Source organism: Apis cerana, linkage group LG1 (genome assembly GCF_029169275.1).
Source record: "Apis cerana isolate GH-2021 linkage group LG1, AcerK_1.0, whole genome shotgun sequence".
In the NCBI taxonomy this organism is placed as follows: Eukaryota; Metazoa; Arthropoda; class Insecta; order Hymenoptera; family Apidae; genus Apis; species Apis cerana.
The window spans coordinates 9083408-9102450 of NC_083852.1; the positions used below are offsets into that span (position 1 = coordinate 9083408).

A 19043-nucleotide genomic window follows, 5' to 3' on the forward strand; every position below is an offset into this window, starting at 1 on the left:
AATTCCACTTTCGATTCAGACAACCTATAAATATATTTAATATTCACTCCTTCATCTACATTTAAATTGCTTCAATCTTGATTAATCCCCTCCATTTATTTACCATCAAAGTTCGCGTCAAAGATGCTCATAAATTTTCTGTTTACAAAAATTCTTTGCCATCGAATCAACGTCCATGATATTTTACCATACCCAACGAACAATTACAATAATTCTTTCTTCGACAAATGATTCCAATTCACGAATTCAGCGCTTCTATGGGTCACGGAACGAAATTAATTACATGGTCCACGTTTGAATATTATCTCTGTGCGTTAGTCAACCGTAATTTACAGCGCATAATTATGTGCTGTTTGTCGGATATCACAGGTACAACACGGTCGCACGGAGGCTGAAAAGAAGAGCAGTTTTAATTCTGCACCGACACACCTCCATTATTTGCATCCATTCTTTCTTCTTTTTCTTTATAATTAAAACGTATATTATCCTTGAAGTACATTATTATTAATTAAACGTGACTCGTGATGGCGAATTTTAGTCAACTTCTTTCTTTATCATCTTTCTCATTTCTACAATTTCTTATCCAATATCTCAATTATTGAAAACTTTCGCGTTATACATAGAAGCTCGGTTTCCAAAACTAATTCGCCAGTCGAAGGGTCGAATCAGGCTAATTCGAGGGCGAAAATAGGATTGTCCCAAGGGCCACGTTTCGTGAATGAATTTCGACCGGTTCATCCCTCGGCGCAATGAATCGTCTCGATTATTATTATCGCTTTAATCGTGGCGCGGTTCGCCTCGATACCGACCAAGGGTAAACGCCATTCGCCGATTTACGAATTTAAATGGGAAACGATTGCTAACTCTATTCAACGGGGTAACTGTTTCCACGGCCGTTTACGGATCTATTTTGAACTTGTTAATGGTCGTGGTACGAGTTTCGATGAGTTTTCGGCCGCCGTGATTGCAATCACTTGGAAAATTTTGCGGTTTACAAACATGAAATTGGACTGAACTCGGTATTTCGTTTATTTATTCGTTTTATGAATCGAAACTATTGGTGTATACAAATTTCAATGAAAAGAAAGATATAAGAAATTTTTATTCGTTAAATACGAACGTTACAAGAATCATGATTTCAGAGAATTGCAAACTCTTTTTTATATATTTCCTATTCTCGATTCTCAAAATAATTATCCAAGTTTAACTAAGTTTGAATAATCCTTAGGAGAGTGAAAACTGAACGAGATAATTTCAATCGCGAACTTCGTAATATTTGTCTATACTATCTGAATCAAATAAACGTTCAATTGATCCATCCTACAAATCAATCAAACACAAAAGAAAAATCTTAAGATTAACATCAAGAAGCAGTAAAAGATAATCGTCGAAAACATCGGAAAGAGTCGTCTCTCAATTGAAAAAGTACCAGAAGAAGCATAATGGAAATCGAAAAGAAGAATCGACTGATTCGTAACGAAAGGGAGCAAATTAAAAACTGGAGGAGAAAAAGAGAGAGAGCGATAGCAAGAGGCTCGAGAAAGAAGAAGAGGAAGACAGGAAACTGAGCAGTTCGTGGCCCAGTTAACGCCTATGAACAGACAACCTGGATATGCTGTGGTTGGTCGTGGTATGAAGGCGAGGTTAGGGAAGTTATTTCGCGAGGTGTCACGCCCGGCCCATTAATAATCCTAAACCGCAAGCCTCTCCAGGACCAGGATGTCCTCCTCTCCGCCTCTTCTTGCCATTTTCTTCTTCGCAATCATGGTTTCTCCCCGCCACCCTTCATAACCAACCTCTTTTGGTTCTCTTACGGATTCTCTACCAGGCGGATGCCAACGACGATGGGGACAACGAGCGTGAGGAGTTTGCAAAGCTCTCTTTTCGCGAGGCGTAGTTAAAAGAAGCGGTGCGCGCGGTCATGTATAATAGACAGAAGGAATCTCGAGAGGGTGCTTGGCTTTGCTCATTTCGCATACGCCGGTTCTTTTTTTTTTTTTCTTTTTCAGTGGCATCGCGCTTCTCCTCGCGACTTCCTCCTTCTTCGACCGTGCGCTGGAAAATGCGCGTTCGTCGTCGGGAGTCGAGTGTGTCGCGGGGAAAACAAGCTTGTCGTTCGTTCTCTGGGGAATTAACTGGGATTTGACGAGCGAGGGGACTACGATTCATAGGTTGGTCGCGAAGAGAGCGTCGTAGATGGTCAGAATCGTTTCGATTTTAAAATTTAAATATTTGAATAGTGGTTGAGTTCGGTTTGAGTAAATTTCAGGATCATTAAATGGGAAGAAAATTGTTTAATGGGACAAATTGTTTGATAAAAGAGATTTGATCTGAAAGATGAAGAATTCGCTTGAATTATTTAAAAAGAAATTCCCTTTTTTTCTATTTATTAAAAGTATGTAAAGTATGGAAAGATTTATGATCATCCGAATCGAAAATCACCTTGCTCGAGCAGCTTTTATGTATTTAAACTAATTGGAGGAAAGGATTAACTGAAATTAACACGAATGTTTGTTCTCTCGAGAACATAGATATTCTGATAACATATGGTAAACTGACCTGAATCGCTATTTGTATCGAGGAACGATTAATTGGTAATTAGCCGATGATAGAATATACCGGTATTGTAATTTATTCCTCTTTAACCAATCTCTAATTGCTACATTGTACGAAAAATACAGAATTTATTCGTAGAATAAATACATATACATGGAATTATCACGTAACTAAATTATTCCACTTGATTTAGTCAAATAAAATATCAAATTTTCAACGATCTTTACAAAAGCATCAAAACATATCTTCGTACTTCATATAATATAAAAATATAATTTGTACTTGTGGAAATTGTTAATGTTGAATATAAAAATTTGTAAACTTATCACAAAGAGGAAAAGTAGAAGATCAATAATAAATGACTAAAATCGGGCCATCATGATACACATTTTTATCCACTATTAACTACTTTCTCTTAGAAATTGAATAAGAAATTGGGCCTCGAGTTCGAAGGATTAAAATCCCGACAGTTTTTCCTCTTCTATAAAAAACAAAACAAAGAAAAACCAAAAAACGATTCTAATTTGCAAACTGGCACCCCGATATGAATGCTCCCTTGACGATGCAAGTAAAATTGCAGTCGGCCAACAAAACAACGAGCAATAGTTTCTCGAATTTTACCCACAGCGCGAATGTTATCACCTTTATTAACAATGCTAGCCGTGGTCCGGTGCCACCCCGTTGAATTTAATTCGCGGCAATTTGTAATATTGACTGTGCAAATTATTTTATCCCGGCCGTGACGAGGTGCTCCGCCGGCTCAACAAGTTCAAGTGCCACTTCCGGAACCGCCACGAGTGCCGGCTGCACTTCATGAAATATACAAGATTTTCCACCGCGCCACGACCTTCGTTTTAGTGTCGACGGTTTTAAACCGGCGTTTATTATAAATCACCGTGAAACTTCACCATCGTAGCACAGGCTCAACGAGACACGTTGATTTTGATGTTCTTTCGGATTTCTCCGATTTTCATGGAAATAGGAATGTGTTCGAGCTTTTCCGACATTTTCTAATTTAACCATTCTGCTTAATTTCGTTTTCTCCCTTGCCACGAGCAGTAATGTAATAGAAAGTAACAATGTAATTCTGTTATTTGTCGATTGTATGAAATAAGACGGTCTATAATATATTCATTTGTAGAATATATAATTTATAATCTGTCATATTGTTTTTGTAACATTAGTATATTATTGGTAGACGTATATTAGAAGTCTGTTAGATCAATATACTATCAATTCATCGTGACTGAATCGTAATTCACTTTCAGCGTGACTGAAATAATATAAGTCAATCATTTTGTCAGATAAATAGCGTATGCCAGACAAGTAAATTAGATCGGTAATGATCGAATAAATAACTTATTATAGTCAGTCAAACAGTATTGATTTTCTATTAATTCGTAATTAATGTTATATTCACATATATACAAGTGTAAGTCGATCATAATTAAATAATTTAATCCTTTGTAATTTGAGGATGGATTCATAATAGTGGATGGATTTCTATATAACTGGAGTGGATTAAAGGAGTGATTACTCATCGAGAACAAATTGCATGGATTTCAATCCCTAAATCACCCTCGTCTATAATTCATCCGATCCTAAGACAGAACCAATAAATTCTCGCTTTCGATTAACATCGATATTAACCGTTCGATTAGTCGGATTCGATTCTGCTCAATTTCATCGAGGTGTCGTCAAGAATTTTCATCTTTCAATCGTGTGAATTTGAACACTGTGGGAATGGTGTATGAAAGAATCGGCGCAAAATTGATTCTTCCAGTTTGGCAGTTAGGAAAATAGGTTCGTTCCCTTGGATCGTGGATAAAGGGAGAGATCTTTTCCATAGGAACTCGAGAAAGATCCAATTAACGAGGCGAGGATCCGGGGCTAATCCTAAGACTCGACTTACCAGAATCAAGCGTAAACAGGGCTGTAAATTTTTCCACCACCGTCACCTCTTAATTGAATCTTGGAAGTGGTCGCTTCTCTTGCGAAGTTGTGCTCTTAAATCGGTTCAAATATGAAGAGAGAAATGCTTTAAATCTTAATTATTTGAATTTGAAGGAAGTATCGGTGTCGCTTATTTTAATTTTTTCTCGATTACGTCCCAATTAAAGAGAAAATTGCCGGGTGTTTCATATATTTACGATATATCCATGCTTATTGAAATTGATTCTAATCTGTAATCGGTTCATTGAGACGATTCATTCGTTTCAGCTTTGAAATTTGATATGGCGAATGAAAATGATGAAGGAATATAGTGGAAGAGCCCTCCTTATAACGATCTGATTACAATTTCGTGGCTTTGAACAATGCTTATCGATAACTATATACGATAATATAACAGTTTCTCCAACGTTTAGTGGAATTCCATTAAATTTATACATATAAGAACATTGCACAATATGCAAAATCTTCAATTTATCTTTAATTACATTCGAAATGAGAAAATTGAACAATAAGTTGAATTATTTTTTAATTAGCATGGTGAAAGTGGATTGCTATAATATTTTTTTTCTTACGAAAATATTCCTCTTCGTTCACGTATAATAAATTATGAGTAGATTGCGAATTTTTATGCAGCTAAAATATGTTCATATATTTAAGTAATGTACAGAAAGTACCTCGTACTGTGTAAAATATATATTTCTTCGTACCACAACATAAACCATTACTTCAAATTTTCATATAAGATCATGTTTTCGTAAAAAAGAAATTTTGCGAATTTTTATTTACATCTCATTGTGATCCAAAAAAAAAAAGACATAAAATTCATTCTCGTTCAAATCTCTTATATTCGTAATAAATACACTTCATGCTGCATAACATTTCCACAAATACTTTTAAATAAAAATTAATCTCAACCTGTCCAATATAATTTTCTTCGCGAAGATAAGAGAATCGATGAAACGCTTAATTATTTTAATATCCACCCATTGAAAGGGTAATATTTTTCCCCACTGAATTCCAAGAATAGGTGAAATTCTTCCATTTGCATAAGATCCGTTTTATAGTCCTCACCCCCTCGAAAATCTAACCCACACTAATTCCTGATGTTCTGATTTCCGATCTTGAAATTCAACGATGACACTTTTACCAACCGATTCCTCGCTTTTAAATGAGATTTCTCGCGAATTTGGCCCTGGTGTTCCACGTTAATTTCAATCGCGTCTCCTTACATATAATTAAACGTGGAAATCGAATTAAAGAGTACTTAAGAGAAGATTACGGATTAGCAAGAAATCAAGAACCGTACATTAATCCTCGATCTAAGTCTCGGTCTCACGATATTTTTCCATCCTTTTTTATCACAGTCCATCATTCTCGCCTCTCATTCTTTTTTCTCTTCTCTTTTCACCCGTGCTACATTCCCCCGTTCCATTTCTCCTGTCATTTCCTTAATTGCTGATCCATGCACGATTTTCCTCGACCGGAATCCCGCGTTTTTTCTTTTACACCAATGCTACCAACCCAGATATTGGATTCTCTTGAGACTTTATAATTTCGATTTCACGCCTTTCGCCGCGGTGAAATAATTAAAAAGCCAGGTTCGGGGGGAAAGTTCGTGATTTCGTGCGGTTTTGATGGAGATTTCGTGATACGAAGAAGATTAAGAAGATTAACAGGAAAGTCAGAAGAAATTAATGTAATTTAATTTCAAATTATAACGTGCGAACTTGAAACATTATATATGAAAAAAAGTTAGTTCTTTTTCCCTTATTCCTTATATCTTTTATTGTCTATTATATATATTTTTGGAAGATAAAAATTAAAAAAAGAGTCATTTTTTATACTTATTTAGTAAGTAGAAAATATTTAAAAACTTTAATAAGACTTGATATCTCTTCTGCATTTAGCAAAACTGATCGATATTCTTACTAAAGTTTTATCAATGACATCTCGTCATAATTTTCATCATCGTATTTTCTCCTTTCTTGCGATTGACTGATTGAATATTAACCAATGTATAGATTTAATTTTTATAAGATTCGAATTTTTAATAATAAATTAAAACTATGTTTGTGGAAAAAAAAGAATTCAGAATGCAATACTTTTAACCATATTGTCTTCAATATGGTAAAAACAATAATAATCGTGGAAAATTATTTTACACAAGATCATATTTTTTTAAATTGCGTGAATACGAAATGTTTGAATTAAAATTGTCAATTATATATTACAAATGATATTTTCAAATAAAAAAAGACATGGTAACAAAATAGCCTATCAAATAAAAATCGTAAATACAAAAATACAAAAATATAACTTAATCTGAAAAGTAGATATAATTTTAAATTAAGAGATTATGAATCATACCAAAGTCCAATGACCACGGTTGGCATAACATCAAGGCCACTGAACCCAAATAAAATCACTCGGTGGTCTAGGACTATGGTAAACATGATCCAGGATTAAAACACATAAACCAGGTCACTCTGAGGTTCAAGGAAAACTATTAGCACGGTACTGAAACTAAAGTCAAATCACTATATCACAACCTTGATAATACCAGAATCGTAAAACCAAGCGGAAACAATTCAAAGTTCGATCAGGATGATCTCAGATTCTTATGTAATGTTTTAATGAAATCAATTTTATATCCAATGATTTATATTGTAATTCGAAAATTCAGAATTACATCTCTAGAAATTTTTAAATGCCTTATTGAGTCGACAAATTTTGATCCTAGACAGTGTGTTAACATATTCGAGAAACACTTTTGAAGAATCAATTCTAGAAGCAAAAAAGAATAAGATGTTTCTATATTACATTTTGAACTGTTTATAACTTAATAAAAACTCAATTGATATTTTTATATACAATAGTATTTTGATTAACCAATTTAAATAAAGAACAAAAATATTCATATGTAGTCATTTATAATAATAACAATTAGTAATCTTAAAACTAATTGAGAGAAATAGAAAGAAATTAACGATAGAAATAAAATGTAAAAGAAAAAAGAATATTAGATTGATGATAGTAAATATTGGAAGAATAATCGAGGTTGATCGAGATCTTGTAAATTGAAATCTTGTATATAACTTGAAACTGTTCAACTTCACCTTTTTATTTATTATGATTTTTAAAATCTTCCAAAAGTGTTTCACGAATGTAATAACACGTTGTTTGCAGTTGATATATTCTGACTGATCCTCTCGATCAAGGTTCCGAAACTGCAGATTCGGCTTGGATTCATGGATTCCACGAACATGCCAGGTGGATTCCGTGAATATGTTAGCTAGATTCCGAGAATATATACCAGCTGGATGCTCTTCACCCAGGGGTACAGAAACGTTTCGATGTCGTGGTTATCCAAGACTCTATCTCGAAGATTCACGTTTTATGTATAGTCCATATAACAAGTGCAAAAGATTTCTTTATCTTTATAATCTGTATTAATTTATATACCTTTATAAATCTTAAGATTTATTATCTTTCCAAACATGGAAAGAAAAGAACAATTAAGAAGATTGTATTAAGAAGAATATGTATAAACGTTCAACTATTATCTTAATTCAATTTTTCAATTTACATTTCCTATTAATACTTATAATGATGCTTAAGCCATTTCACTTAAGCATCCTTAAACCAACTATTTCTAATATCTAATTCAATTCACTTACACTCTTCCACTTTTCCTAATTATACATTTTATGGTCTGTCTGACTTCTATTCTCTTGAATTTAATCTTACATAGATCTTAGCAATCGTTGAAATTATTATTCTCCACAAATTTTCACTCAATATTTCCTACCAATCGTTTTTATAATTTGTTCCAGGCGAGAATCCAGCAGCCATGCAACACGGTGGTTCAACAGAAGTGAGAGCGACATCCCTCGTCCTCGTCGTCATTTCGTTGCTGTTCTCGTCACTCTTGAGGTGACCGTGATGTCTCGATCATTCTGTTGGCCTGCAATTCGAATGGTGCTAACTCCTTTCTTCCTCGTGGCGAATTAAATGCGAGGGGATGTCGAGGGAATCGAAACGATCCTCTCTCCTCGGGACGTCTCTTCGAATTTCTCGCGTGGCGAGTTTCCCAAAGGGACGTGTGTGCACGCTCACGCAATTGTACATCGTGCGAGACGAATTATATCAAGAGACGAGGACAATTTTAACCGCGTTACGAGAGAAGAAGGCAGTAACGAATCAATAACAAAAATTTCTCGATCGTATACGTATATAAAATAAACCACGAAGCAAAGAGAGACTTTTGTGAGACTGGAATCACTGTTTTTTTTACGAAAGATCTACTCCATTCTTGTTTCGTTCCTAACCCCTCCCTCTTTTTTTTAAACTACGTAAAATGGAAACGTGAAATTTCCCCCAAAGACAACGAAGTTTCGCCCCTTTGTCGAGAATTCATTCCTGTTTACCAACGCTCAAGGTTTGCCAATTTCGTGCGCAACATTCCACGCGGACTATTTTCGAACGATCCCCACTTTGAGCGATATCAAGAGAGAAAACCGATTTTTCTTCGGTCCATTCGTAAAAGTCTGACCCCTATTGTGCGCTTGTTCGATAAAATTTCGAACGAATATTGCAAAAAAAGAAAAAAAAAAAGAAAAAAAAAAGATCGTATACGAATTACCATGATAAGGATTTCGTTCGAACGGATTGACATATCAATTATTTTCCAAGAACGAGAATACCTTACAATTAGTGGAAACCAATCCGATCGTTACGAGTATAATATATATATCTATATATCATTCGAGGAGATAGAGGGATGGAAAAAAAAATATTTTCGTCGCATTTGTTGCAGCTGGAAACGCGTGGAATTGAACAGAGTCTGTTCCTTTGAAACTAGAAGAGAGTTTTGAGAATAAATACCGACCATTGTTTACCCGAATCGAGCACGCTTGGAACAAAAACTGTGCCAAAAAAGTGGAAGCTGCGAAAGTCACCGAGAGTTGTCGAGATACTTTTTATTGCCTTTATTCCGGTTTCGTTCGATGTAGTTTTGCTCTCTCGTCTTTTTTAACGAGGGAATCAAAGGAAATTTATTTACAGAATTTGAATAACAAGCGAGGCATGTTGAATACGCGTGTAAATATCAAGAATATTTCAAAGCGATTTTACGAAGAGAGGGATGAAAAATGTATTTTCGCGTATTTTATCTTTTTACATTTGAATATAGACTTGCTAGATTTCACTCGATTAATTTGCGCGTGATCCGAAAAGTTTTGATGAATATACATGGGAGGCCTTTGTGGTTATCGTGCGCAAGTTTCACGGGGGAGAAACAAAGAGATATTTTCTTGAATCGAGTTTGAAACTTTGTCTGTATTTTCTTTCAGCTTGATAAGATTCGTACGTCGAAGAAAATTTTCGTGAACTTAAATTAAGAAAAACTGTTTGAAAATAAATTCGAGGGAATAAGTTGCTTGAATGTATCTTGTCGTGATCTTTGTTGAAATAGAAGGAATCTTTTAGGCCATAGATTTCTATGAAAATTTGATTCAGTCTCGATGTAGAATCGATAACTTTGAATCGCATTATCTATTTTATTTTTGACATCATGTAAAATAAATATTGTAAACGTTCGAGTGAACCAAGTGAAGTTATGAAAATTTTCAATTTCAATTTTAAATTTCGTTCTTGATTAATTACAAAAAGTAATCTTTTATAAATGATATAAATTCAATTATTTTAAATTATACGATATTATCAATGGATTAAAAATCATCAAGAATTTATTAAATATGAATTCCTCTTACACCATTATGATTTCCAATCCTCTTAAACCAGGAAAAAATTTTCACTTCTCCGTTCGGCGGCTGAATCAAACTCTTTCTCGAAAAAAGAAAAAAAATAAAAAATCGAGTCTCGATACCGCACAATTTTACATTTTATCCTATAATTCAAATCCAAACGAGTTTCGGCCCCGATGTATTCCGCCTACTCCTAAAATTACTGCCAAACAATGTGATTCAACTCGACGATTCAACCCGCCACGCGCGCGCAATCACCTCTCACCGATCTCTTCAACCGTGTGAAAAGCGCAACAACCCCTGGTATAACGTTACCAGAGAAAGAAACATCGACGCGAGAGGTGAGAGCGCAAACATGACGATACGTCGCGAAAGTTGAAGCGTCGAATAATGGGAGATCTCGCGACGACGAGCGTTCGAAATTATTACACGATATAAAGTTCCCGTTTCTACGTGGCGCCTGGAACGCGCAACCAGCCAGACAATGACCGCTCATAAAATTTCGAATCCCTCGCGCTTTATCCCTCCCTCTCTCCCTTCCCTCTTTTTCTCTCCGTTCGTCGCTTCGCTCCTATGCAAATCTGTCTTCACCTCGCCCCACAGTTGCAAATTTAACACTTTGATTGCCAGACCGTTCGCAGGACAATCATTTTTGCATCGGTCACTGGGCCCATGCAACCAACTCGCCAAATGCGCTTGTATAAACGCCGATCGATCTGTCCAATTCACGTCCACCCACTCTATGACGTACAACCGCGCGTGTTAATCGGTTTTGCCGCGCGGGTTTGATATTTTTCCCTCCCTCTCTCTTTTTTTCTTCTCCCTTCTTTATTCGTATCCCTCTTTTTCACTCGTCGGGGAGTGAAGGGTGGCGCGAAAGGGGTGACCTCGGTTACTGACCCGTCTATCCCGCGTGACGGCGACCAGTTCCTCCGTGACGAAGCATGGACGAGTTTGATTCTGCTCGGTTGATTTCGATCAAGAATAAAAGGGGAGGGGAAGGATGATAAAGTTTCAATGAAACTTTTGAAATTTTCTATGCATTATTCGTGAGATTTTGATACGATTCTATCAAAATGGTTTACGCCAGAGGAGAGGTAAACAAAATTAAATCTGTTGAAGAAAGAAAAATTAGGTTTCCGTTCGTTTCTCGATTCGATTCCCTTTTAGATTTCTTTTTTACGTTGTTTTTATTATTCGTATTTTTTTCGAGTTATCAATTAAATTGAAGGATGCACACGATTTTCTTTTTCGTATTTGTAAGGATAAAATAAAATTTGGTATCTGGAACAACTTATATATATAACCGTAAAGAGAACCTTTTAATTTTACATCCTATTTCTCTCATCCTATTGTTCTTTCTCGAGAATCGATCCAATAGAGGGCGATAAAATTCGAATAACAATGAACCTCTTGTGCTGAAAAATTTTTTTGAATTACATACCTACGCTCTTTTGTGCGCCGAACCCTTGTCCAGGCTTTCAATCAACTAAACAAAACATCGATATCCATGAAAAGCAAATAAAAAAAGATGCATCTGCTAAAAAATAGTAATATCGCTTCGCACGTTTCATACTCTCCCGTTTCTATATATTTATTATATTGTATTTTCTTAAAAAAGAATCATTTTTAAATTTAAAAAAAAAAAAACAAAGAAAATTAAAAACTTTTCGATATTATTTACATTACAATTTTTCCATTTCCGATATCATTTTATTCATCGAAAATTATTTTTAATTGAAAGAAAATCATGTAATTTACTTTCACATTCTCTATTTCAATATACATGTAATACCTTATTCCATTAAAAAATAATTTTCAAATTTTTCAAAAAAAGAAAATAATTCGAATTGTTTGTTTCGATACGTTTTATATTCTCTAAATTTCAATTTCTCTGTATCTTTCAATTTATCAAGAATTCTTTTTGATCGTGTAATTTCATTTCATCCTGCGTTTCTACGTATAATAGTCTACCTTCCTAAAAAATAATTTTCAAAGTTTTCAAAAAAATATTCGAAACGTTTCGAAATATTCTCTACGTTTCAATTTCTCCACCTATCATATATATATATCTCTGTTCACAAAAAAAAAAGAAAATTCCTATTGGTCGAAAAAAACGTGTAATTTAATTTCACAATCCCTATTTCATTTCAACTCCTACAACATATAATATTTCGTTTCAAAAAATAAATTTTCAGAAGAAGAGAACAATTCAAAATATTTCGAAGAATATTTCCTGCATTTTTTACGATCTCCTCGTTCACCAAAAATTCTTATTGACCATAAAAACAAAATTCCGCGTAATTTTAATTTCTCGTTCTCTTAATTTCGCCACGTGTAACACTTCCCTAAAAAATAGATTTTCGAAAACGTTTCAAAACATTTCGTCCGCGCCTCGATCTCTCCATCTATATGATATTTCTCTGTTCACGGGGAATTCCTTTTGGGCCGAAAGTTGACCGCGTGATTTCATTTCGCGCCATTGAGGTTCGATCCCACCACTTCGATCCACGCGATTGAAGACGGATGGCCGGTGACATCTAGCGGAATCGAGCGTGACGCAACGAAGGATCGAATGGAAATCGCCGATAGATTCGACTCGGAACGGTTAAACGGGTCGTGACAATGACGTAGGGTCACTTCCGCGTAAATCAGAGCGCGTTGCTACTGGCCACGGGGTCGCAGGCCTCCGTATAATGCGATAATTTAGCAGGGGCGTTATTACACGGGCAGGTGCAAAATATTTCACCGGGGGCCGCCGCGCAAAAACCACATCCGCGATAAATTAAATTATCACCTGGACCGTGTCTGGACTCACTTTTCCACGGTGGAGTTTCGAGAAGTTCAAATTTTCGCGCCCTTTTTAAAAAGCTTCCTCAATACTTTGTTTATTTTCTTCGTATTTGTCTTTTATTGTTATTGATGCAAGATTATCGTTTCATCTTTTTGTTTATTCTTCTATGAAGATTTTCAAAATTGAGAGGTATATTCAATTATAGGTTTGATTAGCTATTTTGGATTAAGATATAAATTTAAATATAATATAAATATAAATCAAAATATAAATTATAAATTTTTTAAAGTCGAGGAAAAAGAATTTTATATATATATACCGTTGTTTTCTTCTAATTTTAAAATAATTATTGCTTCAAGCATCAATATCTCATATTCAAATGTCTATTGAGTGAAAATTGACCGATAAAAGTAACTATCACAGATCATATCGAATACTATTTTCTATGTTCTTTTGTTTTACCCTAATTCTTTATAAACCAAAAGAATAGTAATCCATTACTCCTTTTGAACTTTTTCTTATCCTCATTTATCGTTTCGTATCCTTCTCCATGACGTCTTGTTTACCTCTCCAAGCCATCCACTCTCCTTCCAGACCCACTTTTTCTCCCTTCGCCTTCCACCGGAATCACCATCCATTCCTATTTCTCGAAGAGCGAACCGCTGTCGTCGTCGCTGGAATTCGCAAAAAGCGACATTTGCGAATTAATGGTAAACACTCGATGGTTCGGTTTCCACGGTGAGAAAGGTTTTACAGGGGGCTCGATTGAAGATTCAGCCTGAAGACGAGAGGGAACGTTTCACCACGTTTTTCCTCGAGTTCGCGAACTGAATCAATTAGCACGACTAATTTCCTAGCTAACTGCAATTAACGGAGAAATTATTCACAAGATGATTCTAAGAATAGGAACGCTATTGCGAAAATGCAGTTCATTTTAATGGAATTATTCTGCTCGCTCTAATTCAAGATTCTAATTTTATTATTAGTTATATTTTAAAGAAAAAAAAATTGGATTTTGCACGTTTAATTAATTTTCTCTCGATTCTTTTTTTCTTTCTTTCGTTCAATTAATTCATTATAAAATTGAAGATTTCAATCCTGCTTTTTGATTATTTCTCCAATCAAAATGATTTAATATTTTATCTCTAAGATTTTAGGATATCACAAAAGAATTGTAATTTGTATATTTATAATTTTTTCGTTTCAATTTTACTAAATTGTTATCAATGTTTTTTCTTTGTTTGTAGAAAAAATATTGAGATACGAAATTTTAAAGAAGGGTTAATCAACATTGAACAATAAATCAAAAATCTGCCAGGAAATCGATGAATAATTTGATTCTTCTATCGAATTACATCATACAAAGTTACGAATAATACATTGAAAGAAGAAAGCCTTCTTCCAGAATAATTAAAATGTCCACAATGAAACTTTTTGAATGAGATTTTCACGGCCGCGTTCCATCATATGCAACGCAAACGCCATTCGTTCGTAAGTGAGAATCTTTTCAGTGTGCGTCCGTGTGTACGTTCGTTTATATGTGTGCGTTTCCACGTACGTATCCTCGAGTACACGTGTAATTGGTATGAAGCGAAATGAGAGAAAAACAGTTAAAATAAGATAAAAGTAAAAATAAGAGGAAAACACAAAGTATTACGAAGTTAGAGAAAGTAAGTCGCACGCAACTCATCCTGATCGGAGATGGAAAAATTATGTGTATAAAATAAGGGAGGAAATGGTCGTTATATTCTTAAATGTGACACGATGATGAAATTTTATGTTTGACGAATTATTAAATTTTTAAGAGTGTTAAAACTTTAGAATTAAACAATACGAATAAATTCTTTGACAATGATTTTTTGAATCAAGTTAAAGAGAAGTTGTAGATTTGAAATTTGAATATCTTTGATATAATTGTGATTCGATTTTAAATATGACAACTTCGAAGCAATTTCTATTCATATATATCATCCCAAAATGATCAACCGTTTATCTTTTCACTTTTGAAAAATTACTTTAAGAAAAAATTTAAATCCAATTCCAATATTAAAATGAACAAATTTCTTAAAGAAAAAAGAAAAAAATGAAATTGGTCGATCAAATTTGATTTCCTTGGAAAAATTTGTATTTTTGTTAGTAATTAAAATAGAATAGAATAACGGATTTTCTTCTGTACAATCATACAAAATATCTGATTTCGATCTTCGATCTGGATTGCAGAGTTTGTCAGAGTGCATGTGTGTAAGAATCGAAGGATATTCGTGTAAGGTCTTCGACTCGATATATTTGCTCATCGCTAATCATGTCTCATCATCCATAGTAATATATCCACGATAACGATTAATTAAGTAAGAAGACACGTCTATAAGCATCTGTAAGTTATTGATACTATTAATGGTCCTTAATGCGGTTAAAGTGATACAAACACATTGTAGGGAAATATTCCATTTTGAGATAAGAGAAAGGACGGAAATAAAAATAATAAATAAATAAAAAACAGATGATAGAAAATCCATTTAATGTCGGTATTCGCTGTTCACTATTTGTAAGTTTCGAGAAGGTAAATACAATAAAATTCATAGTACCTAATTTTTTGTGTCCTTTATTTCATTTTACCTCACTATTCTATGTAATGTATTATTTCATTCAATAATAATACTCCATTCTTTTTATTGAATTGAGAATATTCTTTCATTTTTCAATATGTGTTAAAATATTTCAAATTCTATGTATCTTTTATTTTTTAAATAAAGTTGGAAAGCATATATTAGAAAGATTAAAAAATAAGCACAATTTAATTCATTCTAAAAAAAAAATAAAATTTAACTAAGAAAAATTATACTCTAATAATTTCTATATCTTTCAAAAGAGGATCATTTTATTATTACATTATTATCGTTAAAATTATCATATTAAAAAGAAAGAAAGAAAGAAAACGATTAACTATTACAACAAAAAATTATTTTAAAAAATATAGTCATTAAATACAGAAGATTCAATTCTAGAATATCTTTCAGAGAATACTAATAAATTAATACTTATAAAACTCATATAAAATTCTATTTTCGAAGAATCTCATTCTCTTTAATAATCATTCTCACACATATCCATCTTCTTGCGTCAATTCAACCAATATTTAATTTAACGCTTGAGCCATGAACTTCATCCATTCATATACCCTTCTAACTTGCACTTTTAAACTTCTTTTCCATCCCCTCAATTTATTCGACCGAAGAATCAAAAAACTCGATAGGCTTGAACCCTGTTCGAAGCCTCGAGATTCTCTCTGTCTTAACCTACTTAACACGAAATTTCACCACACTATGTGTTTAACGGTGAATTTATTCCGAACGAGATTTTCCTTACATGGGCATCCAAGAAGAAAAAGAAGAAGAAGAAAGGAATCAGGCCACCACTTTAATAAATCGTCATCATACAGCATACGCGAAAATGCTTTCTCATTTCCATAATTTTCCTTAGGCATGCAAGTATGTAGCCTGGCTCGAGAACAATGAGATCTTTCAAAACTCAAAATTTTAGAATTCATGGTGTAGAAATAGAATTTAATTTTTTAAAGATCGTGCTAAACAAATTACACGATCAAAAGAATACTTCTTCTTAAATTGAGTATCTCGAATCTGGAAAAAATACAAACAATTATAATCTGGAAAATAAAACTGAAATCATTCGATTCCATGGATTTCGATGATTTTTATAAATTTTCGTAAATGCGATACACGGTGTTGTCATACAATTCGTGATTGATTGCAATCCTCTTTATTATTTAAATAATTTACGATCTTCTATGTGAGAAGAAAATTAGATACGATTTTCCCACGATGAAGAATGACTAATAGCAGAGTCTTTAACTGTTTTTGTACCGCAGAATTGGCGATCCAGTAGGTTTACCATTAGCTATTACCTTTATTACACTTTTTTCATTCGTGGCATAAAACTCTCCTCGTTTTCGCTTAAAGCAATTTGTAGAATATGACAATTATTATTGCACGAGAATGTCTTCAGAACTGTATTGTTGGACTCATGCGCCTATATTATTGAAAGATGGATTTTTTTATTATCACGCACGATCTCGTTGCATTCGTGATAATTAAAATTAATTAGGCGATTGAATTGGCATTTTGTGCTAATAGAATTAAACGTATTTCAACAAAGTAGAAATCATTCTCCGCTTATAGATACGTTCATGCGTATCATATGAAACGTTGAATATTGACGAACAAACAGGCAATATTGCCTAATTAATCACTACGAATGTGTTCCTATTTGAATTTCATATTATTATATTTCTTCAAAATTAATTTCCATCGATATCTGACTAAATTAATTATTTTATTTTTAATCTTGTTCTATTTTTAAGCGTATCATTATTACATATCAATTATATATAAATTAAAAATTTTAATAATTATGTTTAAGTACCAAATTCAAGATAAACTTCTATAAACTAAATGACACGTACGATATATGTACACAAAATCTACATTTATACAATCTTCAACCCTATATTTTTAGTCGGATTCCATCCTTTTGTTCGCCATATCCGCCCTTCGCGGTGGAACAAAAAGCAAAAATAGGAGTAGCCTTCCGTCATAATTTCGCATCACGATGGCACGAAGCTACTGTGTCGTGGCTGGAATCTCTGGACGCATACCGGTGGTTGGTCATGTATCATCCTGACACAACCTCGCTGCCTGAATTTACAAAAAACCAGAAGGATATTTGGCCAGGGATGCGATCCACGGATATCTAATTCTTTAACCGTATTTTCATTTACTTTGATGACTTATCAACAACAATCATTTTATCGAAATTAGATATTATACTAGAGATTGTTTTCATGTTATTAAAAATTGTCAATTGATAAACAAAATGCAGTTATTTTTCAATTTTCGTCATATACGTACACTCAATCACTGTAAGAAAATTTACACGATGTAAAAATCTTAATTTCAGTTTATTGAAAATTTAGTGTACGTGTAAAGCATAAGTGTTACGAATAAAATAATTTATTTATTGATGAAAAATTTTTGTTTCACAAATTTTCATGTAAAATTCAATTATCGTTGATTTTCGAGTAACACAATTTTTTAGTTGAACTTACGTAAAATGTACGAAGATTTTTTGTTTTGTTTTGACTGTTGTTTAATGTTTAAAATAGATGAGATTTTATTCTCTTATTGTTACTTAAAAATGTTACTTCGACGTTACATTTCGTTGCAACGAAGTGCAAAGTCTCGCACGATCACGCAGTAGTTTGCTTGAAACGCGTTTATATTCGTCCGGCCATTTCATTTCTGCGATTACGCTCTTGCGCAATAATTCCTCATTGTCCCATGTTCAGTGGCGCGGATTCGCCGAATTTAATTAAATGCGCGAGATGTAATTTTCTAATTTAGTGAAAAACTACTTGAATCTGGTCGCGCTGAACAATTTCCCTCGTAATAAATGATATTTATTATCTTTAATTATAAGAATAACTTCATTCATACTTTCGTTATTTGTTTTCACACCTTCGTTCCTCATTGTCGACATCTATTATCTAGATCTAGTTGGATCTAAATATTGATTTTCCTTAATATATTTTTATATTTACCATATATATTATCTAAATTATAATATAATAATAAATATAAAAATATAATATTAATATATTATATGTATATAATAAAAAATGAATAGTAAGTAAATGAAAATTTTTATGTTTTTATTTTTTTCAATTAAGATCATTGTAGTGTCACGAGAATCTAATTAATTTAACTCAAAAACATTATGGAATATTATTTTTGAAATTCGTAGATTAATCACATCAGAGATATTTAATTACCGTAGCCAAGTTCGAAAAAATTTCAAACAATACGAATTCCATTATTAACACTGATGAATAAACTCAGAATTCCTATTAACTTATTCAAACATATTCAAACCGGTTCATGATGCAACAGAAATAGAAAAAG

General features: G+C 33.3%; 1 protein-coding gene across 5 annotated transcripts in view; it reads left to right on the forward strand.

Moving 5' to 3' along the window:
• The window catches only part of LOC108002561 (peroxidasin), a 282659-nt gene extending 270288 nt beyond the window's left edge, over nucleotides 1–12371 (forward strand). For all 5 annotated transcript variants that reach the window (XM_028669104.2, XM_062082447.1, XM_062082439.1 and 2 more), the window contains exon 8: nucleotides 8343–12371. In XM_028669104.2, coding sequence (XP_028524905.1) covers nucleotides 8343–8446 — 104 coding nt within the window. In that variant the 3' untranslated portion in view covers nucleotides 8447–12371. The remainder of the gene's footprint in view (nucleotides 1–8342) is intronic.
• The last annotated feature ends 6672 nt before the right edge of the window (nucleotides 12372–19043 follow it).